A 27441-nucleotide genomic window follows, 5' to 3' on the forward strand; every position below is an offset into this window, starting at 1 on the left:
ACCACCTCTGTGAGGACAGGTTGACATTGTGAGGACATTTTTCAGCACGTCCTCACAACTTCTGAGGGGGTTTATGGGGGTTAAGACTTGGGCAGGAGCCATTTTGACATGTTTTAGCAGGAAAAGCACAGGTGTTGGTCGCCACATTAGCTCTTCCTCTGGTCAGGACGGCATGACACTGTGAAACTGAGGAAGCTCAACGGAACTGAGCATCATTAAAGTGATTATTTACACCTGGGGAGTTTTCCTACTGTGACCTGTCAAAATGGCTGCAGTGGGGGGGCGTTTAGTTGAGGTTAGGGCTCGAGCTGAGGAAATACAGTAAGTAGTGTCCCCACAATTATAGAGAGACACGTGTGTGTGTGTGTGTGTGTGTGGTGGGGGTAGTCGAATCTGCGAAGCTTGTGGTTCACGCCTATCCTCCTTTCCCAACCGTGTGTGTGTGTGTGTGTGTGTGTGTTGTCCTCCTCCCCTCCCCTCCTCTCCCCTCCCCGTTTACAAGTCATGATGGCGGAACTGTAGACCTCGGTACGCCGGAGTGCACCACCGCCCGTCCTCGTCCAGCAACTGTACATACTTATTTATTTACACCGCCAGTTCCACACCCTTCCCCCGCAATGACCCGTTGGATTCCTACTAAAAAGGAGAAGTACGGAGTCGGTAAGTTGTTACAAACACGGACACACACACACACACACACACACACCGTTGTTTAGCTGCGTGCGTTTTGCCTGACTCGCCGAGTCAACTCCCTCAAAACTACACTCACTAACTTCAAGGAAAAGCGGGACTTAAAGTGAAGACTTTAAAGTCGACTGTGTTGTTGTTGTGGTGCTGTGTGTGTGTGTGTGTGTGTCAACACACTTGTCCAGCTCACTTTCTTCAACTTCTTTTCCTTGTTGTGTCCGGAATATTAATATTAATATGTGTGTACTAGGATAGATGGCGGTGTGTCCACAATGAGATAAAACGGGGTCAAAGACCGAAGACTTCAATGAGCGTAGCCCGTCTTTGTTGTCCTTGTTAAAGTTCCAGTGGACTTTTAAATCCTCACTCTGCTGGAAGGTCCCTTCAATCCCCCTCCAGGTCTCCTGCAGGCTCCACATGGCAGCCACTGCTGCGCCTTCAGTGTTTACACAAGTGCTAGCGAACTTTACACTCAGCCTACACCGTACTATCAACACCAGGAGTTAAAATAAGGTCAATTTTCATCATCAAGATGATAAAAAAGTAGGAAAAGTTTCCAGAATAAGATAAAATTACATGATGGCTGATACTGATGTATATCTCAGTCCTATGCACTTGTTTTTAACATTAAAAAAAAAAAAAAGGGAACTTCTGCCTTTCTGTCAGCAACACATTTTGCTAAAAACATATAAATAGCCAAGTGTTTTTTTTTTAGAAGATATAAATAGTGCACATTTTTACAGACTGTGTTTAGTGAAGCATTGATGGGAAATTTAAGGCAATTAAAAATAGTATAGTATAAATAATGTATGTATGTACATTTTAGTTAAAAACCTATTGCTAGTTAGACAGAGTTCCATACTATATGGGATAATTGTGAGTGGCGTGACGTGGACATTTTGTCTAGCTCACACACTCCAGGACCTCCCAGGATCTTATTTAAGAGTATTTTTTTATTTTCTTCTACCACTTTATTCTCCACATGAGGGTCACCAGGCGGGGTCACACCCTGGACGGGTCGCCAGTCCCATCGCAGGTCAACATAGAGACACAACAACCATTCACTGGACTGTGTTGTAAAGTTTGTGTAACATTACAACAGAATGTAAGATGTTGTGGTACTTTTATTATCCAAATTATTATGATAAAATATGACAACACTTATAAATGGTGGTGGATGAATAACACAGACAAAAGGCCCCTGCTAGTATAAGCATGGTTTTATAATTATGGCAGTAACAGTGACACTTATCTGTGTTTCTTTTAAAAAAATGAACATTTCTGCCGTACATTCAGGTGTGGCTCAGCCACCTGTCTTATTTCTTGTAAACCACAGTGGAAACATGTTCAGGTAGACCTCCACACCCTCAAGGTAAATGAGTAGTGCTGTTCTCTCAATCCTTTCCTGGTTTACTGCAACACTTTTACAGCCGGCACAGACTGGCTGCTCATCAGTTATCATTCTGACTCACCTTTGTGCTCAAAGCTACACACAGTGTGTCCTGGTCTGCAGCACTTGAAGAAAACCTCCAACCTGGGCAGAGTGAAAACACCCGGTGTACAGTTTCTTTTCTGGACAAGGTGTGAATCTCAGGTCACAGCTGAAAATACCTCAGCTGTTTGTTCAAACCCTGATCCTCTCACTCAGTATGCACTCACTGGCCACTTCAGCAGGTACACCTGTTCAACTGCTTTTTTTTTTTATTATCAAAACCGAAAAATCGGCCAATCGCATGGTAGCAGCTGAATATATTAGGCATGTAGACGATGCCGCTGAAGCTCAAAGCGAGCATCAGAATGAGGAAGAAAGGTGATTTTTTTTTTTTTGGATGTGTCATGGTTGTTGGTGCCAGGCAGACAGCCTGCCTGAGCATTTCAGAAACTGCTGACCGACTGGGATTGTCACGCAAAAACCTTCTCTAGGGTTTACAGTCAAATATCCAGTAAGCAGCAGTTAGCAGCTCTGGCTGGAAATTCCTTGTTGGTGCAAGAGGTCAGAGGAAATATATATATATATATATATATATATATATATATATATATATATATATATATATATATATAGATATAGATATATAGATAGCTCAGCAGTAATTCAAATACGCTTTCTGAATGCACATGTAAAACGTGGGAGCAGATGGGCCGCTGCAGCAGAAGACCGTTCCTAATAAAGCGGCAGAGGTGCCACCTCTGGCGCTTTATTAGGTGTCCTATGTACCTAATAAGGAAGAGGTCTTGAGTGTGTTGCTGCTTTTATTGTGCTCTGTTGCCGTTACAAATTCAGGTTGACGTGTACTGGTATGCAGCACAGTGACTCCCCATTTTTCGGTCTAGTTTATTTTAGAAACTGAGGTGGAGGATTTTTCTCTGGTATTAATCCTTTTAGTTCCCAGTATGTTATTCAGAACTGTGGCTCTGTTGGATTCAGTAGACTGAGCTATTGGGCCTCAGAAACAGGGCAGGAGTCACTCACACTGTACTTAATCCCTAAAATGCCATCAGACCCTGTATGAGGTCTTATATTTTTAATCCGATTAGTCAGCCCAGGCTGTGCTCAAACAGAGACGACTATATAGTGGGATGACAGACGAGATCTCAGGGTTCCTGATTATATCACTTATATCGTGTTGGGAGATGTGGATATGGGGCTTAAGATATCACAATCTCTTACAGCGAATTTGTGACACCATTATAAAAGGATAGCCTGTTAATTTCCAAGTGCTGCACTAGAAGTTAAAGTTATTCACTAAAATCCTTAGATGAAGAATATGTGCAGCCCCTGGTTTGTTAACTTTACATGATTTGTGTCCTGGGGCTTTGTTTGCTTTTAGGGCACGGTTGTTTTAATCGTCACTCATTTAAAATATCTCGTGGATTATGCAACAAAAGTGAGATAAAAGTGACAACTACACATGAACGACTCTACACCGCTGTTGCTCCCTCGCTGAAGCAGAGAGAGCTGTGTGTGTGTGTGTGTGTAGTGTGAGTGATGTTGATGTTGACGACTAGCATTGAGGCTAATGCAGGTGTCACATTTGCAGATGAAGAGAAGATGATATACCTGTTTCCTGCTCATTTCATAACCCATACCAAATCTGACAGAGTTAAATAGTGTATTATATGTATATATTTAACATGCAAATATTTGTTTCCCACTAAAATGTTAAAGTTAAAGTGATTGCAGTGTCTTAATTGCCATTTTAAGCCTTTAACATAATTAGTTTAAGAGAAGTTTTGCATATTTTCAAACAATGTGCAGAATGAGATGTCAAGATATTAAAAATATTAACAACAACCATGACCCTGTGGGTACATCAGGTTGCCGCAGGTTTGACCACCAAGCTAGACGTGATGCTGTAAATCCCACTCGTGCGTAAACACCGTGCGCTTAAGATTTAAGGTGAGAGCAGATGAAGGTGAAACTGTTCTCTGCACGTACATCACTCTGCAGAATGAAACCTCAGACATCTACGTGAATGAAGGACACTGTAATGTATAGCTGTTAAAGTTATGACATTCAATTTACATTGGATTGTTTTTGCATGTCTAATAATGACATTTGCTGTGTCAAACTGTGACTGCTATGTGAGCTGGGTTTCAGCCGCAACTTCCACCTGGTGATATTATGCAATGAATAGCAAATGAGTTCCCTTTTAAAAAAAGAAGAGCTGCTTAAAGCTGATTCCTGCGCGGGTGTTCCGTGCTGCATGGCCGACGTGCTTGTTAGCAAAACAAACCCACAGCGGCTGGGATTTTGTGGCCTTCGTGGATTGCAATCAGCACAATCCCTGTTGCCTGCAGCCAACACTAATCTTCTCTGTTGAGGTGGGACTCGGCACGGGATTGGCCAGTCATGACTTTTAAAACTTAATTTCAGAATAATTATTTTTTGCTACATTAAGGAAAAATGCACTTTTTTTTTTCCCAGATAAAATGTAGCAGCAGGTTTTTTATTCAGGCTTTAAAGATGATGAGCCCACACTGGTCTAATGTTATCCCCTTCTTTACAATTAGCTGGGAATCTCAGAATTACCTCTCTGATTTATGGATAGCCTATGAGGTCTCATCAACTGGGGCACTGTTTTAAGAGCTGCAGATCATTCTTGCTGTCTAGACTATAGACAAGAGACGAGAGGGCCACAAGAGGCTTTTCTACCAAGGTCTTTATGGTTTTAAAATGTCCTGCCTGAGGAGAATTGGCTGAAAAACAAACTTTAATAGACTTGCTTTTACCTAATGATTTTTTGTAGAGATACTGTCCCTCTCCCTGCTTTGGTAGCACTTGAGATGAGTTGGCTGGTACACAAGTGTCATAAGAGATGTGCGGCCCACCGAATAATCGCTACAGTGGCTGTAACATATTCATAGCATCAATCAGTTTTTGTTTTTTTTAGTTGATATCGGTCTCCATTCTGCTATGAAGTCGTGTAACATTTCTCCATTGAGTGGTGCTTTTAAGTTTGTAAAGATTTTTTTATTCTGAAGTATGTTACATCAGAGTGTAGGAATGGCATGTGTCCCATTATACGCATTCTTTCATTAGATTGAAGGTTTTTCAGCTTACAATAAAAGTCCTCCCAATTTTCTATTCTAATATGAGATATTGTGCAAAAGTCTCAGGTCACCGCCGGCTTTGTTGTTTTTATTGTCCAAATATCAAGTTCTATCATCGCTGGCATTTGGATTTGAATGATGTGACTGAACGTTGGATTTATATTATATCAGAAAGATGTCAATGAATTTAATTTGTGACTTTCAAGCATGTCTTGAATAAAACTAATAATAATAATAATAATAATAATATTAGACATTTTTCACACCAGATATTTGTGAGAGCCACGGTCATGCTATTATGGTCCCAGCTCGACAATATAGTACCTCCTCAACGTGGGCGGAGTCATCACCGCACGGCTGCATGAAACCGCCGTGACTTCGTTTTACACTTGACACAAAGGATTGACGAGTGACTTGTGAAGCAGTTGTTTTCAGTGTAACAGAATCTTAAGAATCGGTTAATTAAAAATATTAAGTCGCTGCACTGAAATACAGCAGCAGGGTTTGTGATGCCGGTCGCGATCAGCAGTGCTGTCGCTAAAAACACCAGACTCCTCTGTTAAATATTGAGATTTTAGACATTTCCCTGGTAATTGTTGGGGATTGACACACGTTTTTAGGATTGTTAAGTCTTTTTTTAACGGATCTACAGTTCGGCATTGTTCGGCTTGAATCTTGTGTTGGACGTCACTCTGGCCAATCAGTGGCCGGCAGTCAGGTACTAAAAATGCTAGTGGAAACGCAACTTAACCGTGCCACGCCGAAGCGAGTAGAGCCGTTTTCTGTATTTTCTAAAGGTGTTCTAAAAAAGTGATAAATATTCATAGTGGTCATTATAGCTTTATTTGCTAAAACAACAAATCAAGTGGTGTCTCAAGACCTTTGCACAGCGCGGCATGCTGCAGTGTTGATTCTCGTACGTTGCGTCCTTTTGTGTGTACATTTGTGTGTTATTTGTGTCATGGTCACAATCAAATATTTGTTTGTGCTCTGCTTTTTCGCACCCAGTGAAGGACGGGAACAGGAGAGTCTCTTTTGCATTGATGAGCTGCCAGCAACCGCTCGAAACAGCTCAGCCGCGCCGCTCTTAAATTGTTTAATTTAATTTAATCCACTTCTGTGATAAATCATTCAGAGGGAATTGGAGAGGCTTTGATTTAACATTAGTATGCACATTAGCTTAAACCTGAGCAGATAAGGGCTTTATTGGAATTTATAACAACAGCTCCGACCATAGTGTTTCAAGTTAAAGAGGGGTGATGGTGTGTCTCAGTTGTACAGACAAGTGATGCTGCCGAGGCCCAGACTGTTGGCTCTAGCTGAGGCAGTGTGCCATCACATCGTGCTTAACTGGGCTCCTGTCACTGGCATATTTCCAGGCGGTTGCCAGGCCCCGGACACTGTGTCAACTAAGTGAATGCACCATTGTCACTCTCAGCATGACCACAGGCAAATGTCTTTTTCTTCAGAGCGTGTTTCTGTTAATATTGCTCCTGCTGCTGCTGCTGATGCTGCTGAGGCCATTTGTGCAGTATGCTACTATTTCTTTTTTCTTTTTAAAGAAAACGACTTCACAAGTTGAGACAGAACTGAACGGAAAAAGAAAAGGAGGAATATTTAGTTTGAGGTTTTTGGTTTTTAGTGTCTCTTTTGATGACCGGAAAATGGGTCTGGATGGTTTTTTCTTCACATATGAAGAGTGCAGCGTGGGATCGTCTCTGGATGAGATGTTTTCACAACAAGAGGAGCATTTCTGGAAAATTCAAGTCAAGGGGTGGGACCGGGGGTTGATCACGCGGGAAGCAGGAGAATTTTTCTGTAGATTCTCCTGCTGTGTTTCCACATTTCAGACATTTGACACTGTGTTCACACACAGAGGTGACAATTTCAGGAATATACCTAGACTTAAGTGCATTTCTAAAACAATATAATATAAAACAGGGCTGCAACTAACACTTTTTTTTTCATAACCGATTAATCGATTAGTTGTTTTGTACATTTAAATGTCAGAAATGGTTCAAGTATGTTTTCGTTTGCCGACCATTATTACATTTGAAGGATTTCTCTTCTCCAAACACTCCAAACGATTAATTTAGTAATTGATTTGTAATAATAATCAAATAACTGTTACAGCCCTAATATAAAATTTGAACTACTCCATGTTGTTGCATATTAGTACATAAAGGAGTGCGAGGCCTAGTCACACTCGGTGTTAAGTCAAGTTTTGGTATTCAGATAAGCAGAGCCAGTTGAAACGTGCTGTGAAATCTGGCCTCGGGCAACAGGCATTATCATGATGCAAGTCCAGGCAGAGTTAGGTTCACAGTTCCTCCTTCTTGCTGTAGAGTATGAGTGGCTGCGCTCTGTTGCAGCTCCCTCAAGTCGTGACAAAGACCCTTGCCTACAGTATTTCTTTGGAGAGGTTTCTCTTTTGCAACATCTGACTAGTGTTGCATACGTGTGCGTGTGTGTGTGTGTGTGTGAACTGTCCCCATATGTAGCCTGGTTAAGCAGTTAGGTTTTAATACACTGAACACTGTCAGACTGGGCCATTTGGTTGAGGCGAAATTTGCAGAGTGTGACCAAAGGCCGCTGTGGTACGATTGTGATGCCATCGCCATTTAAGCTCTGCCCCCTCGCTGTTGACACCGAGGATACCTGCTTCAGAACAGTCCATTTACTGGAACGTTAAGCACGGCCTCAAGGCATCCGTTTCAATTAGGAGTCATCAAAATGCTTTAGAGGTTTGACTCACACAGTCGTACTGCACAAACACACGCCGCTGTTAAATTAGGACTAAATCAAAGATCCAGAATCCGGTCCAAGTTATGCGACAAGGAGGGCAAATTGGTTTTCTTTTCCCAGAGAGAGACTGCAAAACCTCTGATCCAAATCTTTTAAAAAACACGCTCTTTCCTATGTGAGTAATTGAAAGGGGACTTTTTTTATTTCTATTTCACTGGACCTTGAGAAGGAACAAAACCTGCCAGTGGTCCTGCCAGTCAGCGAACAAAACCACTTGCTTTCCTTTTGTAGTAGTTGCTGAATATTGTGTCCTTCTTTCATAATGAGACAGTCCCGCTTTGTCCTTCAGCAATCTACAATTATGATCCCAGTGGCGAGCAGGAGCTGCGTCTACAGGTGGGGGACACGGTGCACATACTTGAGAAATTGGAAGGTGAGTGGAGCCGAGCGCACGGCGTGCCCCGACACATCCGACACATCCTTTACTGTGCAGGAACTCTCATGAAATGTAAACTAGCCCATGCTCAATATGCAGCTTGGTGTATAATGATGTAAATGAGACTGTTACATTGTAACCTCCTGACAAGTTGAACCTATCATCACCTGTCTAATATCTTCTCAGGCTGGTATAGGGGCTACACACTACGCAAGAAATCACACAAGGTGAGGATGTTATTAGTGCTCTGTTATATTCACTGTTGTCATATACAATGTAAAGTACTCTGCATTTGATTTGTAACCACCATACAGCACAATTATTACAATTTTTGCCTGTGTTTGTCCTTCATATTGACAAATATCTGCTTTAAAAAGGTCTATTACTCCAGGTGTATTCAAGACATACACATGTGGTATGAGTGCAACTAACGATTATTTTCATCATCGATTAATCGCATAATCGTTTGGTCCCATAAAATGTTAAAAAATGTCGATCAGTGTTTGTCAAACCAAAGTGATTCAGTGTTTAATGATTTCTTTGTAACCTGGAACAAAGAAACCAGAAGATATTCACATTTAAGAGGCTGAAACGATCAGAAATCTTGTTTTAATCGTGGAAAAAAAAGCTTCAAAACGATTCATCGATGATCAAAATAGTTGACTATGAATCGAGTAATTGTTTCAGCTCTAATGCCAGTGATCTCAGAATATGACAGTCAAAAAAACAAAGCTGTTGGTGCCTTTAGACTTCTGCTCTGTACACACATACACTGATGTTTACCTCTTTGTTTCCTCAGGGCATTTTTCCAGCGTCCTTCATCCACTTAAAGGAGGCTACAGTTGAGGGAGTAGGGTGAGATCACATATCAGTAAACTTGACGATAATCCACATTGATTTTTGCCTCGCAACCAAAAACATTGCAGCACCTGTGTTGTTATTATCATTAGTGAAGATGCTGTAATGCTTTCCTTGGCTGTGTAAGAGAAAAAATATCCCAAAAAAAATTGATCATGTATAGAAAATTCACTTGTTTTCATTATGTTTTTGTTCTTCTCTTGCGACTGGTAGCCAGCAGGAAATAATTATTCCAGCAGATGTACCCCTGGTCCAGGAGCTTGGGGCGACTCTACGAGAATGGGCACAAATATGGCACAATCTCTTTGTGGTATGTGAATGTTGCCTGTTCTCCTCCTAGTACGCACAGTGCTGCACTCCTTTCTGTTTCTTATCACTTTCACAAATTCCTGTGTTGTGCTTCACGCCGTCGCTTGTTTGTACGACTATAATCATATTCCTGTTTATCTGACAGGCGAACAAGACGACGCTGTTCAGGAGCGTTCAGCAGATGGCCTACAGCCTCATGGAATATCGATCTCAGATAGTGTCAGGAACGCTGCCCAAGGATGACCTTGTGGAGCTGAAGAAGAAAGTAACGGCCAAGATTGATTACGGGAACCGGTGAGAGCACCGCCGTCTCCTTGTGCTGCAATGAAAAGCCTCCCGACATAAACACCGCCGTAAAGTTTTATGTACTCGGGTCAGAGCGGCTGAGATTGTTTCGGTAAACTCATTTGATGCGGTCTCATCCTCAGGATTCTGGGGCTGGACCTGGTGGTGAGAGATGAGGAGGGAAACACGCTGGATCCTGACCAGACCAGTACAGTTAGTCTGTTCCGGGCCCATGAGACCGCCTCCCGCAGCGTTGACGACAGGATACAAGAGGAGAAGGTAGGGTTCTGATTTATTGATGCTATATTAGTTGCTGTATCTCCACGTCAGTTAATGTGTGTCATGTACCGCCTGGGGGCCCTTGTCTTTAATGCAGACGCGACTACAGAACCTGGAAACGAGGCGCCAGACCCTGTTCAGCACGGTGCACACCTACAGTTTGCTCATGAACCTGAAGAACTTTGTGTGCAACATCGGAGAAGACGCCGAGCTGCTCATGTCCCTGTATGACCCTGACCAGTCTGAGTTCATCAGGTCAGCGCCTCCACACTTTTCTCCTCATCAAGGGAGGGTTTTTGTCAAATTTTGTCATACGATTTATATTTACAATGAGCAGAAAACAAATAATATTTATAATATGTTATGTTATGCGACGTGCAATGCAAAGAAAAACACACACGCACATACTTTCAATGACGGCTGGTTGAAGATAAATGCATGGTGCGGTAATGTTGCTATGGATGGGAATCAAAATTCTGGTCCACTCAGCAACTCTACCAAAAAGCATTGTGTGAACCTTGTTGGCGAGAGCCTGGAATGCATCAGATATTCATTAATATTTATATGTGTAAAACCTAGAAAATGCCCAAAAGCTCAGTGGGTGCTGTTGTGTAGCTGATCTCTGACTTTCCTGCAGGGGTTGAAGGGTGAAGGCTAATCACACTAGACGTGCATTTTTCAAACTGTGCAGAAATGGTGCAAATTAAACTGATGCGTAGATTATACAATTACTAATGGTGTTGTTCCTATAAGCCATGGCAATAATCCAGGCCTCTCAGATGTAATCTGTGTGTTTGGCACGTCAAATGACTCCGCTTTGACAAACACCCATAGGATCAATAGACATTGTTTCCATATATGCAAGCAGCTTGGAATCTTTCTTCCTGACATTTTGGGTTTTTATCTGATAAAACTGCTTAAGCAAGGCCAGGTTTTTCACTTTAGTTACTTCCATATTCTTCTATTTCTCCTGATACCTCTGATAATGGGATCTCTAACTGTGATTCTTATTTAAATTCATGCAGCGAGAACTTCTTGGTGCGCTGGGACAGTATGGGGATGCCTAAAGAAATTGAAAAACTCAACAACCTGCCAGCGCTGTTCACGGTAACTGAATCCTAACCCTCTGACTATATCCCCCAACCCCCGCTCTGGATTTAAACAATCCAACCGTTCCCTGAAATCTGTGACAAAGAAGACAATTTGCCCCCCGGATCGCTCCTAATTTTCCTAAAAGTTTGAATGAACGGCTCACACTCGCAGCACATCTTTGAATATTTAAATACAGTTGGTTCAGTCATTTGCCCGCTGGTTACGTTAACGACACAGGCAGCGGTCGCCACACAAACATCGCTTCGCCCCTGCGTGTGTGCCACTGGTAATTAGTGACACATAATGCAATAAAACGACACTAATAGAAGCCAAGAGGCAAGAGTTTTATACTTCTATTCGCTTCCTCAACGCATGTCCAGATTCCAAAAACAACCACGTACAGTAGATGTTGGAAAGGTGATATGTTTCCCTTAAATTGCCTTCCCTCTAATATTTGCCATTTGCTCTGCAGCCACATTCACTGTAATTCTGTCTTCTGTGTCCACCGTCTCGCTCAACGTCCCCCCAATAAATTACCCTCCTTGCATCCAGGACCTGAGCAGCAGCGACTTAATGAGGCAGCGGCTCTTCCTCGTGTGTCAGATCATCAGAGTAGGCAGCATGGAGCTGAAGGAGGGCAAGAAACACACCAGCGGACTGCGGAGGCCCTTTGGCGTGGCAGGTGAGTTGATTTACCAATATCCAAAGTATTTGTGTAAAGTGATACAAAAAAAGTGCCATTTCTCTCTGATGGTGTAGTTGCATGAATAATTGTGAGTATAAAAAGGAAGGATTCTGAGTGCTGAGTGAAATGGAAACACCTGCTTTCTGCCCCAGAAAATACTTCCATTCTCTTGGCACAAGAAGTCAGTGGAAATTGGTTTAGCAATGGTCTTTTTTGTTTTTTGGCGAGATGATGAGTGGGTTTTATGAGAAATGGTTTCCTCTGGTGTTGGAGCAGATGGACTGAAACCAGAGTCAAAAAAAAAAGAGTGTTAAACTCAGAAGTCAAATTATTCTTAGCTGGGGGAAAAGGAAAAAAAAAACCACAGTTTCGGAAAGAGTTGGGTGGAATTAACCAATCAAAGGCATTTCAAGATTCAAGAGGTTTATTGTCATATGTTCAGTTAAGACAGACGTCACACTGCACAATGAAATTCTTACTTTGCACATCTCCCTGGTCACAAAAAAAAATGAAATAAAAATATATATATAACTTAACAGTGTCAGAAATATAATTTTAAAAAGGCTACAATAAAATTTAAGTTAAAAATGTACAGACCAAAAATATAAACTTAGGTTTACGAGTGATCTTAAACTAAGGTAAACACTTGAAAGTGTGAAATTTACAAGCCTGAGATCAAGAACCCTGAATGTGTTTTTATCTCGCTGGCTGTCGCTCATGCCAAGCAACAGGTGAGTGAGATCCAACGCTCGGCTCCGCTTCTGTTTCCAGTGGATCATACAACATTGTCCAGAGTTGCACGTTTGTTAAATTGCATGAAAACCAGATGGTTCTGTTTTTTTTTTGTGTGTTTTTCCAGTTGTTTTAAGTGATAACTAATGTCTTTGTGATTGCAGTGATGGACGTTACAGATGTTGCCCATGGCAAAACAGACGATGAGGACAAACAGCATTTCATCCCTTTCCAGCAGTGAGTCTCTCGATGTTTGTTTTCTAACACACATCACAATTCAGCACAGATGATTGAGAATACCTCGAGAAGTTTATTATTACCGCGTTTCATCATATCCCTTTTCAAGGACAAACCCAAAACTTTTTTTGTGTTCAGTCTTTTCAGAGACGAGCTTTAAAGGTCATCTTTTCAGTGCAGCGTGGCGACGAGCTCGTTGATGCACAATATAGAAATCCTAAGTAGAGGAGCTCCAAAAATATCTTGAGTTAGAATCCCTGACATCTAAACCAAATTTTACCGAGGCTTATCCTCTATTTCTCTCGACTGGCTGTGTCACAGTTTGCCGTCTTCTCTAAGAGGTACGGAAAAGGGAAAACACACACACACACACAAATTAGGATATTTGTGGCATATTCCTGACATGAAAGACAAGGCGGCTCTTCAGTAAATGTTACCTGAGTTTCTTTCTTACAGGAGACAGACTCTAACACAGCGTTGAGTCGTGAATTCACATTTCATTCACACTGACGCATTCTCTGTTTATTTGCTTATTGCATGTTGGCACGCTGCACTGAGACGATGAACACTGTCCACGTTAAACCTTTTTGGAACATTTGTAATGTTAGCATTTAGTGATTCCTGTAGGTGACCCATTTCTTAAATTATAAAGGTTACGCCTACCAATATTTGAAACATAAGCATTTGCACAGTGAACGTGTTATGGCGTATGTCCACTGGCTCTACTCGCCTCGCCACAGCATGATTTAAGTAGCGTTTACACTACCATAGTAATGTGTACCTGCTCCAGCGAGGTTCCAAAGGTACTATGTGAGGTACTAAGTGCCATCACAGGTGAGTTGGTACTTTTTATTGTAGTGGAGATGCAACCATGCCGTGCCGTGGCGAGTAGAGCCGGTGTAAATACGCCATTAGTGATGAATTTATGCACCACTGGGCCAATATAACTTTGCGTTTGTGCTTAATTGTGTTTTAATGCTACTAAAAAACCTGCAGTCTCACTCTTAATATGGTGTAGTACAAGTTCTCTGTGTGACTGCAATAGTCACTCGGGTGAAGGGAAGGATAATGGTGCATTTTGTCAGGCGAGCAGGGGAAGCGCCACCTATTTGCAGCTCCTCGGTCCATGTGTTTGTCACCTGTCAGAGACGCTGGCATCTGACTGCTCCTATTCTCCCGATGCCTCTCACTCAGGATAGCTATGGAGACCTACATCCGTCAGAGGCAGCTCATCATGTCGCCACTCATTCCGTCTCGAGTCATAGGAGAGAATGAGCCGCTCACCGCTGTCTTCAACAAAGTCATTGCCACGCGGGAGGTCAATCACAAAGGCCAGGGTAAAATGAAGTGCTCACAGACAGTGTGTCCCCCTGTGATTTCAGAGGGTTGCTTTAAATTGACCTTTTTGTTTTGATGAGAATAAATGATGTGTGAGCGGGGTCTACAGGGTTTATGCTCACAGTGTCTGCCTCATTGAATTTCTTTACATGTTTGCTGCCAGGGCTGTTTGTGACCCTGAAGCTTCTCCCGGGGGATCTTGCCCAAGTCAGGAAAGACTATCCACACTTTGTGGACCGCAGCACGGCTGTCGTCAGGAAAATGGGCTTCCCGGAAATCATCCTCCCAGGTGGATTAAAGTCTTTCCTGCATATGTCACGGTCATGCTTAAAAAAGTCACGAGCAGGGCCCTTTTTTTAAACCATCTTTTACCATATCTGCCCAATTATCTGTTGTCCTTTTCTTTAGGAAACGTAAGGAACGATATTTACGTAACACTGCTGCAGGGAGAGTTTGACCGAGGCAAAAAGAAGACCCCAAAAAATGTAGAGGTCATACTGACTGTGCACGACGATGAAGGCAACCCCATGGAGGTAAAAGAGACCAGTATATGCAACAAATTGTTTTGACTTGAGCTTTCTTCTTATGCATTTTGCAGCAATTGTTTATTGTACGTTGTAGCTTTGTTAGCAAGACAAATCCATTGACGGGTCATTACTTCACAGCTGGAGGAGTTTCAGTAAAGTGTAGCTGAGGCTGATGCTTGTAGAGTTTTTTGTTTCAGATAAAAAGTAGCTGTAAAAATGCAGCACAGTTTTACCAACATTTTGTGTGTGTGTGTTGTGTATATACTGTATATGTGTATATGTGTGTGTGTGTGTATATATGTATGTGTATGTATATATGTGTGTGTATATGTTTATGTATATATTTATATATGTATATATGTGTGTGTGTATATATATATATATATATATACATACATACATATCAGATTCCCCTCAACCTCACCCATAATGTGTCTTTACTGCCATATTAACACGCTAACAAGCAACAAGTAGAGCTCATTCCATCCTCCCACAGCTGCTCGTTAATATTCGAAAACGTTGCATGACGTATTCCTATCGTGTGATAGTGTCGTTGTCCTTAAACCTATGCAGAAAGCCATATTTCCTGGGGCCGGTTATGAGGGCGTCACAGAATACCACTCTGTCATCTACTACCAGGTGAAGCAGCCTTGTTGGAATGAAACTGTGAAGGTAAGTTAGAATCAAGGCCCCGCGTGTGCAGCTCTGACCTTGATAACCCATATTCTCTAATTCATTTTCCTGAAAGGACGTGCTATGCCTAAATATATTTATATACACACTCTTTGTGTGGAAGATACTCACAATCGCACAAATCTTTCTTCCTCCTTTAATCCTGCATTCGCAGTCTCATTTAATCTGGTGTCTTTCCTCCTCTTTCCCGTAAGGTGACGATTCCAATCGAGGACGTGTGCCGCGGTCACCTCAGGGTGATGTTTCGACACAGGTCGTCGCAGGACTGTGAGTGACCGTGCTTTATTTGTATGGCAAACACCCACGGTGTTAAACAACAACCAGAGTTGTGACTTGCGGTTGTTGAATCTGCTCCTGTGTGCGTCCCTCAGCTAGAGACAAGTCGGAGAAGCCCTTCGGAATGGCCTTCGTCCGGCTCATGAAAGGAGACGGCACCACACTGAAAGACGGCCGACACGACCTTATCGTCTACAAGGTACCGTTGCAGTATCTTTATCTGGTATGAAATGGAATTGATTGGACGTCAACATGAGCAGGAGGTTACTGTTATTGCATTTCTCTAATCACACCAGAATCTGTGTCTTGATGAGGTGATGGTCAGTAGATAGGTTAGGCACCAATCCCTCCACAGGGATCATTAGATCTCCATCGATCAATATGCCTCGTTATTTATTTCCCCCATTTTTCTGAATGTTTTAGGTTGATGTGAAAAAGACTGAGGATGCAAAAGTGTATCTCACGTTGCCAGCCACCTGGGACGAGGTGGCGGAGAGGGAGAAGCACACTGGGAAGCAGTTCCACCATTCAGGAGTGATTCCTGTGACTAAAGACAGCTTCCAGCTTGCAACGCTGACCTGCTCCACTAAACTCACACAGAACGGTACTGCGGGGAATACGTTCTTATATTTCCCTCCTCACTCTTTGATAATTAAAAGATGTTCTGTCGCGAGTCTGCAGCAGTGGGCAGAGGTGCAGTGCCACCAGTGTTTATTTCCCCTCAAATTGCCTTTTTAAAGTAATTAAGCCCATCTGTGGTGCTAATATTCTGCTGAATACTGCTGCTAATTCATTTTATATTGAAGTTTTAGGGTTTTAACAGAATGATACTGACTGATGTAAGACGGGAGACGTTGTTTCCTCTGTATTTATTGTCATGTGTTGTTTTTTTTTCCCCCAGTGGATCTGCTCGGACTGTTAAACTGGAGGTCGAACCCCGAAGATCTGGACCAGATTCTTCGGAGGCTGATGGAGGTTGAGGGCGGGGAGATTGTTAAAGTGAGTTTGCGTGATGTCGCTGATGTCGCACCGTGTCGTAGTAAATCCTCTTTAATGGGACTCGAGTTACAGTTTTATGTTTTATGCCCAGTTTCTCCAGGACACTCTCGACGCTCTGTTCAACATTATGATGGAGACGTCGGAGAAGGATACCTACGATACCCTGGTCTTCAATGCCTTGGTCAGTTTTTTGGCGACACCACAGTGTCACTGGGTGATGAGAGAGTGTCCATGACAGGATGGCATGACACGGACTTGACAAATGGATGCAATCAGCAATAAAATCTGGAAACAAACGCACATTTTCATATGCTATGATTTTGCCTTTGACCACTTTCAAGATATTTTATATTGAAAATGGTCTTATATTAACAGCCAATTGACTTTTTCAGTGTTCATTGTCTCTGTGTGCGTGTGTTCTCTCCAAGCACCTCCGCCTTCTCCCGCAGTCGGTCGAAGTCTCACTTGCAAAAGAGATTCTAATCTCGGTGTGACTTTTCAGTAAAATAAAGGTTAAAAAAAAGCAATTTGTAAGTCTATCATGTCGTGTAACGTTGACACTCTCTCAATGCCAGTGCTGGTAACATTTGGTGAGAACTGTACCTAAGTGATCATGATTGTAGATTCTTAATATACCAGAGAATTGTAGAATTCTTGTTTACCATGTGTTTTGTAATGAAATCTTCTTTCTTCCTATTTTTTTAAATAAACAGGTATTTATAATCACACTCATTGGCGACATAAAATTCCAGCACTTCAACCCCGTCCTGGAAACTTACATCAACAAGCACTTCAGTGCCACTTTGGCTTATATGTGAGTCTGGGTTTTTCTGCCTTTTCCGTCTCTCACGGTTCACGCCGTGAACGCTCATGTTACTCGTCTTCTCCACTCGCACCTGAATTACCCTCAAGGCCTTTAATGTTTCACTGTTTTCAGGAAGCTAACCAAGGTGCTTAACTACTACGTGAGCCACGCTGAGGAGCCCAACCTGACGGAGAGGCTCTACGTAGCACTCAAAGCTCTAAAATACCTCTTCAGGTTTATTGTGCAGTCCCGCGTCCTGTATCTCAGGTATCAGACCCGCTTCCTTACAAGAATCCACTCGTATTTCAAGGATGCTTTCGTGTTATTTAACGCCGGTTCTTGGTCCTCAGATTCTACGGGAACAGTGAAGACGGCGACGCTTTCTTCAACTCCATCCGCACTCTTTTCTTATCGTTCAACACTCTCATGGACAGGCCGCTCGATGAGGGAGTGAAGATAAAGGTAAGCTGAAGAAGAACGGCATGATGTTTTATTGTTGGATTATTGGATCTTTCTTTTTCTTTTTTACCATACATTAATAAAACTAAATTGCCACCCAGTTAGACTCTTTGAAGATGCGCTTGCATTTATCACGTCATGGTATTCATTAGTCTAGCTGTGAAAATGTTTTACGCACTTTTATGTACAAATAATCGAAAAAGTTTTACAAATTAACTGCAAAACAGTCGGGCTCCCTGTTGGCAGCTTTAGTGAGGCGAGGAAATAATGTGTTAAGAGTTTGTTTACAAGAAAATAAATAAATATCCTCACGTTCCAGCCGTATAAGAGCTGATTGTCTGCTTTTTCTTTTTTTTCAGGGGGCAATATTGAAATATCTCCCCAGCATCATTAATGACACTCAGACTGTGTTTGATCCTGTGGAGCTCAGGTAACTTTCCCCGAGGTTTTGTGTTGTTTTTTTTACAGAAGTAAATGATAATTACTTTATAATCAACCTTATTTTAGAGTAAAAGCTCTGTAAAATGACCGTGCTACAGTTTGAAGATTGTCTTTTCTTTTAATTTCCTCGTCAGCGTTCTCCTCGCGAAGTTCATTGAGAGCATTCCCGACTCTCAGCTCGTGCGTCAGAAGCTGGGCTGCATGTGTAAAATGGTGGAGAGTGACCTTTTCCGGCAGCCAGGTAGGAGTCTTCGAGGCTCACAAACCCACAGAGTGACATTTCACACAAGACGAAGGAAACACAACCTCACACCTGCATATACACGTTTGTCAGATCGGATCCGTTGAAAGAAAACGTTGCATTCGATGACAACTGATTTCTTCTTTCTCCCGTTACTGTTGCCACAGACTGTCGGGATGTGCTGCTGCCACTTGTCACCGATCAGCTGAGCGGGCAGCTGGACGACCACTCCAGTAAGCCTGACCACGAGGCCTGCATCCAACTGCTGAGTACGTTGTTGGACAACCTGGACCGCAACGATGTGGTGAGGAGTCTGACATTCAGACATGCATGCCATGTTCCATTGTTCATTTCGACCTGGAACATATAAAGTAGATACGTAAATAAACATGTCCTGCACGGCCATTCACCACTGCTACCTGGCCTCAGTGTTTCACTAATGACATTTGAGTGGATGTCCACCAGCCTTAACCTCTTTTTTTTATCAAGGTCTCTTTTATTTTTCAAATATAACAAGCAAAAAATATACAATTCACACATGGAACAGTCAAGTCTAGTTCCTGTCCCCAATGCCCCCCACCCACAGGTACTGGACACCCAGCAAAATTCCATACATATTCAAATATGGGTCTGCAGACTCATACATATATAATTAAAATATCAAGGTAAATAAAAGAAAATGACAATATAAATAAATAATAATAGTAATAATTAAAAAAACAAGGTACACACACACAATTGGGTTACATAGATATGTTAGTAGCTGCCACGCCTTCTACAAAGGAAATGAATGGCTTCCAAATGACATAAAATTTTCTACAGTGTATCTAATTTTGTCTAAATGAACATGACTCATAACCTCCTGAATCCATCCTAGCCAACAAAGAGCAGAAGGCCATCATGCTTAGGTGCCACCCAGAAAAAGCAGCATCCACCGGCATCATCTCTGTCTGTTTCCCATTTGATTCTAAGGCTATCGAGACTATTCATGCACTAACCTCTTTATTAGAAATGTTTGCGTCTTGAATTTCTATTTCATAACCCCAAAAAATATATACGACTTGTTTCAAACTTGTCAAACGATCCAAATAGTAGTATTGATTTCCTTTCAGTTGACTCATGTTCACAGCGCATATATCACATATCATTTTTCAGTGCGCTGTACAGCTGTACAAAGGCAATTCTATTCATTTCACATACATTATTTATGGGCGACCTTGGCAAATAAAGCCTGTGCTACAAGTAAAGTGAATTTCATGTGATTTGTCTGAAATCGGCTCTCTAATGGTGGCAGCGCTGCTTAACATTGTTTGAGTTTTAAACTGTGCCGTCTTCACAGGGTCCGACCAGAGGACACGTGCAGCTGATAATGGAGCGGCTTCTCCGCAGGGTCAATCGCACCGTCATCAGCATGGACAGATCCTCCCCTCTTATTGTAAGACTGTGTGTGTTTATATTAACGATGCTGATATAAACAGCCGATAACTGTGATAATACACTAATAGGACTAACTTTGGGAGTGCAGTGTTTTTTCTTTGCAGGGGGTTATTTCACAGTGACTAATAGTGGACTTCCCTCCCCCCCATGACAGGGCCACTATCTGGCATGCATGACGGCCGTGCTGCAGCAAATGGATGACATGCATTACGCCCACTACATCGGCACCTTTAAGACAAGACAGGATATCATCGTAAGTGTTGGCCTCCATCCTCCTCTGAAAGAATCTCATCAATAACAGACATTAAACCACCCAAGTCACTTAGTGCTCCTTAAGGGAATATTGATTATAGACGTTTCATGCGATGGATTGTACATGACGAGGATGTCAGAAGGTCTCCATTAAGCGGCGAGGGCATTAAGTGTAGCCGCACTGCTCTGGATTTGCTTAGTTTGGTTAAAGCTAGACTCTCTCTGATTTCTTTAAAGCGACGACGTGGGGCACACTGGCGATAAAGCTCCTTCTTTTTGCCCCCGCAGGACTTCCTCATGGAGACATTCATCATGTTTAAGGACCTCATGGGAAATGTCTTCCCCATAGACTGGATGATCATGAACCTGGTGCAGATGCAGGTCTTCCTGAGGGCCATCAATCAGTACTCTGATGTCCTCAACATGTATTTCTTGGACCAGGCACATTTTCAACTACAGGTTCGTCTCCCTCTTTTGTATTCTACGTTTTTTTTTATTCAACACAAACTCAAAGGGTTGTGAAACGGTAATTATGGCATTAATATTTTACAAACCCCGCTTCCCTTGCAGCTTTGGAATAACTACTTTCATTTAACCGTGGCTTTCCTCACCCACAAGACTCTCCAGCTGGAATCCTTCTCTCAGGAGAAACGGAACAAGATACTGAACAAGTGCGATAACTCGTAGTTCATCAGAAAACTGCTTGAAACGGTTAGCGAGAGGTTTTTATTGAGCAGCTCTTTGATTTGAATCTGCCACAGATATGGAGACATGCGGAAGGCCGTTGGGTTTAAGATCAGAGACATGTGGTACAATCTCGGTGAGTGTTTTGCATCATCTGATAATGCTGCTATTATCATAAAGTGTGTGGATTTGTTTATGCCAGTGCTGCAAGTGGAATAACAAAACAATGTGGGTTTTTTTTTTTACTATGTGGTTTCACCATGAATAGTTGTTTTGTTTACTACGATATTAGATTTGGCCTCTGTTTGTTGAAAAATGAAGATGCAGCTTATTGCTTTCCCAGATCACACGATGTTATTTCTTTATGATAATGGTGCGTTGTTCCTTCAGGGCCTCACAAAATGAAGTTCATCCCAGCCATGGTGGGGCCCATCCTGGAGGCCACGCTGGTGCCGCAGCCTGAACTGAGGAAAGCCACCATCCCAATCTTTTTTGATATGATGCAGTGCGAGCACAACTTCAGCCCCGGACGAACTTTTGAAACGGTGAGACGAGATCCGGCGACTGTGTGACATTTGTGTTTATGATGGTGTGTGGTTTTTATTTGTTAATTTATTTATTTTTTATCCTGCCCTTTGCAGTTTGAGAACGAACTGATAACAAAATTGGATCAAGCGGTAGAGGGAGGTCGAGGGGACGAGCAATACAAAGTCCTGCTGGAGAAAACGTAAGATGAATAATCACATAAGTCATAAAATATTCTTTTTTTTTGTTGTTGAAAAAACAAGAAGTCTAGAGCTGAAACGATTATAACTATTTTGATAATTGATGAATGAAGCATTTTTTCATGGTTAAAACAAGATTTCCGATTGTTTAAGCTTCTTAAATGTGAATATTTTCCTCATTTCTTTGCTCTGGATAACAAAGAAATCATTAAAAGACCAAATATTTAATCGAGTATGAAAATAATCGTTAGTTGCAGTTCTAAACGAGTCAGGAAATTCACACAGGATTACTCAAAGAATGCATTCTTTTTTTGCATCAAGGAGCCGGAAGGACGAGAACGTTTTTTAGAATTGTAAACAACCTCTGATCAGCAGAAAACACTTGAGGCAATAATACACAATCTCAGGCAACAGCAAAAAACAGATTTAGTGTGCCCCTCAGGAGGAACGGCTGGCTTTTGGAGACTGATAAACTAGAAATAGGCCATTACAGCTCAAGACTAGTCTGTGAAGGACATATTTGTGTGTATGTGCAGGTTACTGGAGCACTGCAGACGTCACAGATACCTGTCCCAGTCGGGAGAGGAGCTGGCTCTGCTGCTGAGCAGCCTGCTGGAAAATCTTCTTGCATACCGCACCATCACACACGATGAAAGTCCCGAGCACAGAATGAGCTGCACCGTCAATGTGCTGGTACGCGCCGCGAGACTCGACGGGTTAAAAACTATTGGTTCACGTACATTAAGCAGTTACCTGATCGCTTGTTCCAAATGTTTGTCTCCCCGCAGAACTTCTACAAGGAAAAGAAGAGGGAAGACATTTATATCCGGTGAGCGAGACACAGACGTCGGGTTTTTGGGACCCAAGTGACGACTCTTATCTAACTGACGTACTTGTGTAACCAGGTACTTGTACAAGCTGCGAGATTTGCACCTGGACTGCGAGAACTACACAGAGGCGTCCTACACTCTGCTGCTACACGCTGAATTACTGGAGGTAACGTTGTTTAACCGGAGCTCCCGTCACCATGTCACTCAGTAGTTTATATTAAACATTGAATGAACCTGCTCCTCAGTGGTCTGAAAAACCCTGCGCACCTCACCTGATCCCGCGAGACGGCGATCACGTGTGGAGTCAGCAGGAGCTGAAAGAGAGGCTCTTCCAGGAGATCATCTGTTATTTGGACAAAGGCAAGGTGGGTCATCGCTGTCTCATCCCGAATTTTTATATATTCTCACCCTAAAATGTCAAACATTTACCCCATGAGTTAAACGCCTATCATGTCATTAGAAGTGAATGACATGATGTTTCCGAGAGAGTTTGCCCTGGAGGTTATAACGGAGATGGGCAAAGCCGATGATGCCATCAAAGGCTATTGAATTGAAACATGGATTTGAAGAGCATTGGAAACATTCTGGCTAAAGTAACAACGTTTATAACCTTAGTCTAATTGGATATTTGAATGCAGAAATGTTACATATTGTTACATACTCCTGTCTTTTTATGTTTGTAACCTTTTAACTAAGTGACACACATGTCTTGTCAGATGTGGGAGAAGGCCATTGAGCTGTGCAAGCAGCTGGCCAAGATGCACGAGAGCCACATGTTTGACTTCATGGAGCTCAGCCAACTTCTGGTAAGAGGAAGTGTTCAAATAATTCTGCAGTAATTTAGAACTGGAGGAAGGAGATCGGAGTCAGCTCGAAATCCAAACGAGGGTTTAATCTTGTACAAGAGGAACACATGGTTACAATGTGAAGACTCACTGTAACAATACAAAGGTTACATTGAACATTTGTCTTCATGAAGTACATCATTTCCATCACAGGAAGTCATGTGGGTTACGCTTAAGACTATGCCTGTATAGAACTATTCTCATCTTACCTTGTAAACATTGTTGGAATTAGTAGAAATGAACTTTGTGCAGTTGATTTAAAAACAAAAACAACTGAGAGAAGGGGAGAAAAATGAGCATTAGTCTGTTTTTTTGTTTTTTTGGACCTCATTTCTACATCAATATTGTGCAGCTTGAATGTGTAATGGAAAATCTATTAATAGAGTCTGTCTTTGTAACTCATTTTTCAGGACCGTGCGCCAATAATCTGTTCTCAGAAATGACACAAAAACATGTTTTGTCTTATTGTAATTAATTTATAATGAAAATGGCATCACATAACCAGTAACAGGCTAATTACAACAGACTGTGTGTGTGTGTGTGTGTGTGTGTACTGCGCTGTAACCTTCCCGTCTTCTTTTCCCCTCTGTCGTAGATAAAACAAGCCCAGTTCTATGAGAATATAATGCATGCGATGCGTCCACAGCCAGAGTACTTTGCTGTAGGATATTATGGCCTTGGATTCCCTTCCTTCCTCCGGGTAAGAAAGTGATTACCTGCTGCATTTCAATAAACAGAGACTTAGACAAACCCTCATGTGTCCTTGCTCGCGCAATGAGCTGGCTTTTCAGAATGTTTTTTCTCAGAACGGCATGTAATATTGCAGTTAAAGGTTGTAAAGAAAGAATGTGCACAAAGACACATCTAAGACACAAGTACGATGGCTTAATTTGCTGGAATCGTGCACTGCAGAACAAGATGTTCATCTTCCGAGGCAAAGAGTACGAGTGGTTGGAGGACTTCAGCTTGAAGCTACTCTCCCAGTTTCCTATTGCAGTGAGGATGACCAGCACGGCGCCCCCTGCAGACAACATCTGCAACTCCCCCGGACAGTGTATCCTTAAATAATGAAATTAAATGCAACAGTATTTTTTACAGCCCTGCAAAAACGGCTCTGTTTCATTTAAACTTGATTTAAAGAAAGTCTGATTCGGTACGCCTCGTCTTGTTCCCGGCTCTTTTCCTCAGCTGAAGCACAACAGACATCCAGTGCTTTACTGTCAAGCCTGTGCTCACGGTGCCGCAGCAGTTTAAAGACAAGGGGGTTCCTGAGCAGATATTAAAGTGTGTAACGGAACGCACTTAAAGGCTCATTTATTTTCCTGTTGATACTCTGGGACTCGGAGGTCACCGGTCAAACCACTTACTCATCAAGGTTCCTCCCTGTCCTCTTGCAGCTATTACAGAACCAATGAAGTGGACCAGTTCCAGTATTCCAGGCCTTTCAGGAAAGGTGAAAAGGACCCAGATAATGAATTTGCGGTGTGTATTTTTTTAAAAGCCGTACGTTTTTAACAATGAATAACCCACTGTTTGTGCACACCTCACTCTGAAGGTTCATTTAGACATCTAATGTCGTTGTTTCATTGGTATTCTGTCCTACAGACCATGTGGATTGAGAGATCAACGTACATAACTGCGTATCACTTTCCGGGGATTCTGAAATGGTTTGAAGTCAAATCTGTCTCGGTGGTAAGACGCAGCCTTGGTGCTGGTGGTTTGTTTGTGTTTTTATAGTTCCTCCTCACTTTAAACATTCCTCTACTTCACATTATTCTTCTCTGTTATTGTCCCCGCGGGCAGGAAGAGATCAGCCCTCTGGCGAACGCCGTGGAAACAATGGAGATGGCCAACGAAAAGCTGAGCAACCTTGTGCAGCAGCAAGCATGTGACCGCTCCCTCTCCATCAACCCGCTGTCCATGATGCTCAGCGGCATCGTCGACCCGGCAGTCATGGGCGGCTTCTCAAACTACGAAAAGGTCTGACTCACGACATCAAAACCAGGCGCAATGTGTAGATATTTCCTTCATGACTTCTACCTGGCCTTGGGCCTGTTACGAGCTATAAACTTTTATTCATTAGGGAACCGCTGTGGCCTTTGTTGTGCTGTAAAAACCTGTTTACGCACATTTAAAGCGATTAAAACACTGCCCCCCACCTTTCACTGCGTCTTTGCAGGCGTTCTTCACCGACACCTACATGCACGAGCATCCCGAGGACCACGGGCGGATCGAGGTCCTTAAACAACTCATCGCTCTGCAGGTAAAACTCTGTCACCATCACTGACACTGGCTTCAAAGCAGAAGGCGTTTTACGACACTTAAGTGCCGCTCTCTCTCCCGCCCCCCCCAACCCCCCCCCCCCCCCCCCCCCCTCCGCCCTCCAGGTCCCTCTCTTGGCAGATGGAATTCGCATTCATGGCGAGAAGGCGACGGACCAGCTGAAACCCTTGCACAACCGACTGGTCACTTGTTTCCAAGACCTTCGAGAAAAAGTGGAGAAGCAATACGGCGTCATAACCTTGGTGTGTTGCCGAGCACAGTTTAACGTAACGCCTGCCAATCAAACGCGTCTCAATCAAAAGTGGTGCATATGTGATGTTAGTGCAGGACCGTCAATCTTCCCTTAGGCGGTCCAGTGGGTTGTGCCAGTCACAATCCTCCTGATGATACTCAATCCTGTTTGCGTGTCCCCAGCCGTGCTCGCTCGCCGAGAAGAAGAAGAGCCGCGTGGGTTCAGTGGTGATGCCCTACATCCTGTCCTCCACCCTGCGCCGCATGTCCACAGTCTCGACCCTCTCCAACGCATCCTCTGGCCTCTCCAGTGGCTCCGCCTCCTCAGACGGGCCCTCCTGCATTTCCTCCCAAGAGTCAGTCCCCGCTTTGTTTTCTCTACCTGGAGTTTGATTTTTGTCTTTTGTCTCTGACTGAACGTCTCTCTTGTGTCTCTTATGTCCACCTCTAACATTTACGAGCAGTTCCTTGTTGTCCCACCCCAGCGATCGCAGGGTCTCTGTTCTGTCCCGCTCGGAGGAGGACAACAGGATTGCTCGAAAGAACAGAAAGGAGTGGAGCGTGAGCAAATCCCAGGTCTTACTGGAGCGGCAGTCAGACACTGACGAGGTACAACCTTAAGTGCAGGAGCTATTTTTGTGCGGTGCTAAAGCGCTTTTTCCCCCTTCTCCATCTAAATATACTTGTGCTTCCACTCAGATTATGTCATAGGTCGCGATTGTATCCCACTGCCAAGTTTCGGTGTTTTCTGTTGTGAACAGCTTATATCTCTGTTGTCTTCTTGTGTTCCTCCAGTTGCCTCCAGAGAAGCAGCAGAGGCCCAAGAGTTTGCAAATAGGAGACAGGCGGCTTACACTCTCGTTGTTCCAGGGTGTTTCGTCCCAGCTCAGCCTCTCTAACCCTCTTAGTCCGCTACCAGCCTCTCCGCACACTCCACACACACCACGCAGCTCCAGTACGTGGCAACTGACACCCCCCCCCCCCCCCAACTCCGCTGCATGTCATGATGTCGTCTTCTCTTAAAAATATGCATTAAATGCAGCAACACACAGAAGCATGGAGTGTGAACAGCCTTTGTTTCCCTCCCCTGTGGTAGGTTATTCATCACTATTCAGTGACAATGATGCCAGCACCATTGACACTCCAGGGACCCCTCCACCCATGCCTCCGAAGAAACACCCACATGAGAGTGACATTCCCAGGTTCTCGTCTGAGGTACATCTTCTGAAAATAGCACTAATGCATATTTAATGTTAAAATATTCCGTTTTTTTTATATTTCTTTATTTGAAGTCCTAACGTGAACTCTTTGTCTCCCCTTCCCCTCAGTTTACTCCTCCGCTGCCGATGAAAATTGAGAGCAAGCCCCCTCCGCCACCTCCAAAAACACGCAAGTCGATGTTCCCTTCCTACGAGCACTCTCCCCAGTAAAGCTCCACACCAGTGCCTTCAAGCACAAGAGTTGGCAGTGATAAAA

The 27441-nt window shown here is 43.0% G+C and overlaps 1 protein-coding gene across 2 annotated transcripts; it reads left to right on the forward strand.

The window, feature by feature from the left end:
* The first annotated feature begins 481 nt into the window (after positions 1 to 481).
* On the forward strand, positions 482 to 27441 carry dock5 (dedicator of cytokinesis 5). Of its 2 annotated transcripts, none has more exons than XM_058636068.1 (51): positions 482 to 660; positions 8336 to 8419; positions 8609 to 8649; positions 9222 to 9277; positions 9494 to 9590; positions 9735 to 9883; positions 10018 to 10153; positions 10251 to 10408; positions 11179 to 11260; positions 11798 to 11927; positions 12827 to 12899; positions 14094 to 14236; positions 14401 to 14526; positions 14646 to 14770; positions 15338 to 15436; positions 15652 to 15724; positions 15829 to 15932; positions 16157 to 16337; positions 16635 to 16732; positions 16824 to 16913; positions 17446 to 17546; positions 17670 to 17804; positions 17888 to 17999; positions 18356 to 18426; positions 18572 to 18678; positions 18846 to 18982; positions 20018 to 20113; positions 20270 to 20368; positions 20656 to 20826; positions 20938 to 21038; positions 21129 to 21187; positions 21442 to 21596; positions 21693 to 21778; positions 22313 to 22469; positions 22565 to 22605; positions 22682 to 22772; positions 22852 to 22971; positions 23323 to 23412; positions 24047 to 24151; positions 24364 to 24505; positions 24654 to 24735; positions 24849 to 24933; positions 25057 to 25143; positions 25255 to 25431; positions 25631 to 25714; positions 25839 to 25976; positions 26149 to 26321; positions 26430 to 26574; positions 26761 to 26920; positions 27062 to 27180; positions 27294 to 27441. In XM_058636068.1, exons 1-51 carry the CDS (start codon positions 618 to 620, stop codon positions 27393 to 27395), a joined length of 5616 nt encoding a protein of 1871 aa, XP_058492051.1. In that variant the 5' UTR covers positions 482 to 617; the 3' UTR covers positions 27396 to 27441. The 2 variants fall into 2 exon arrangements, with proteins under 2 accessions (XP_058492051.1, XP_058492052.1); XM_058636069.1 differs by having other exon boundaries at positions 26451 to 26574.

Source organism: Solea solea, chromosome 8 (genome assembly GCF_958295425.1).
Source record: "Solea solea chromosome 8, fSolSol10.1, whole genome shotgun sequence".
NCBI classification, from domain to species: Eukaryota; Metazoa; Chordata; class Actinopteri; order Pleuronectiformes; family Soleidae; genus Solea; species Solea solea.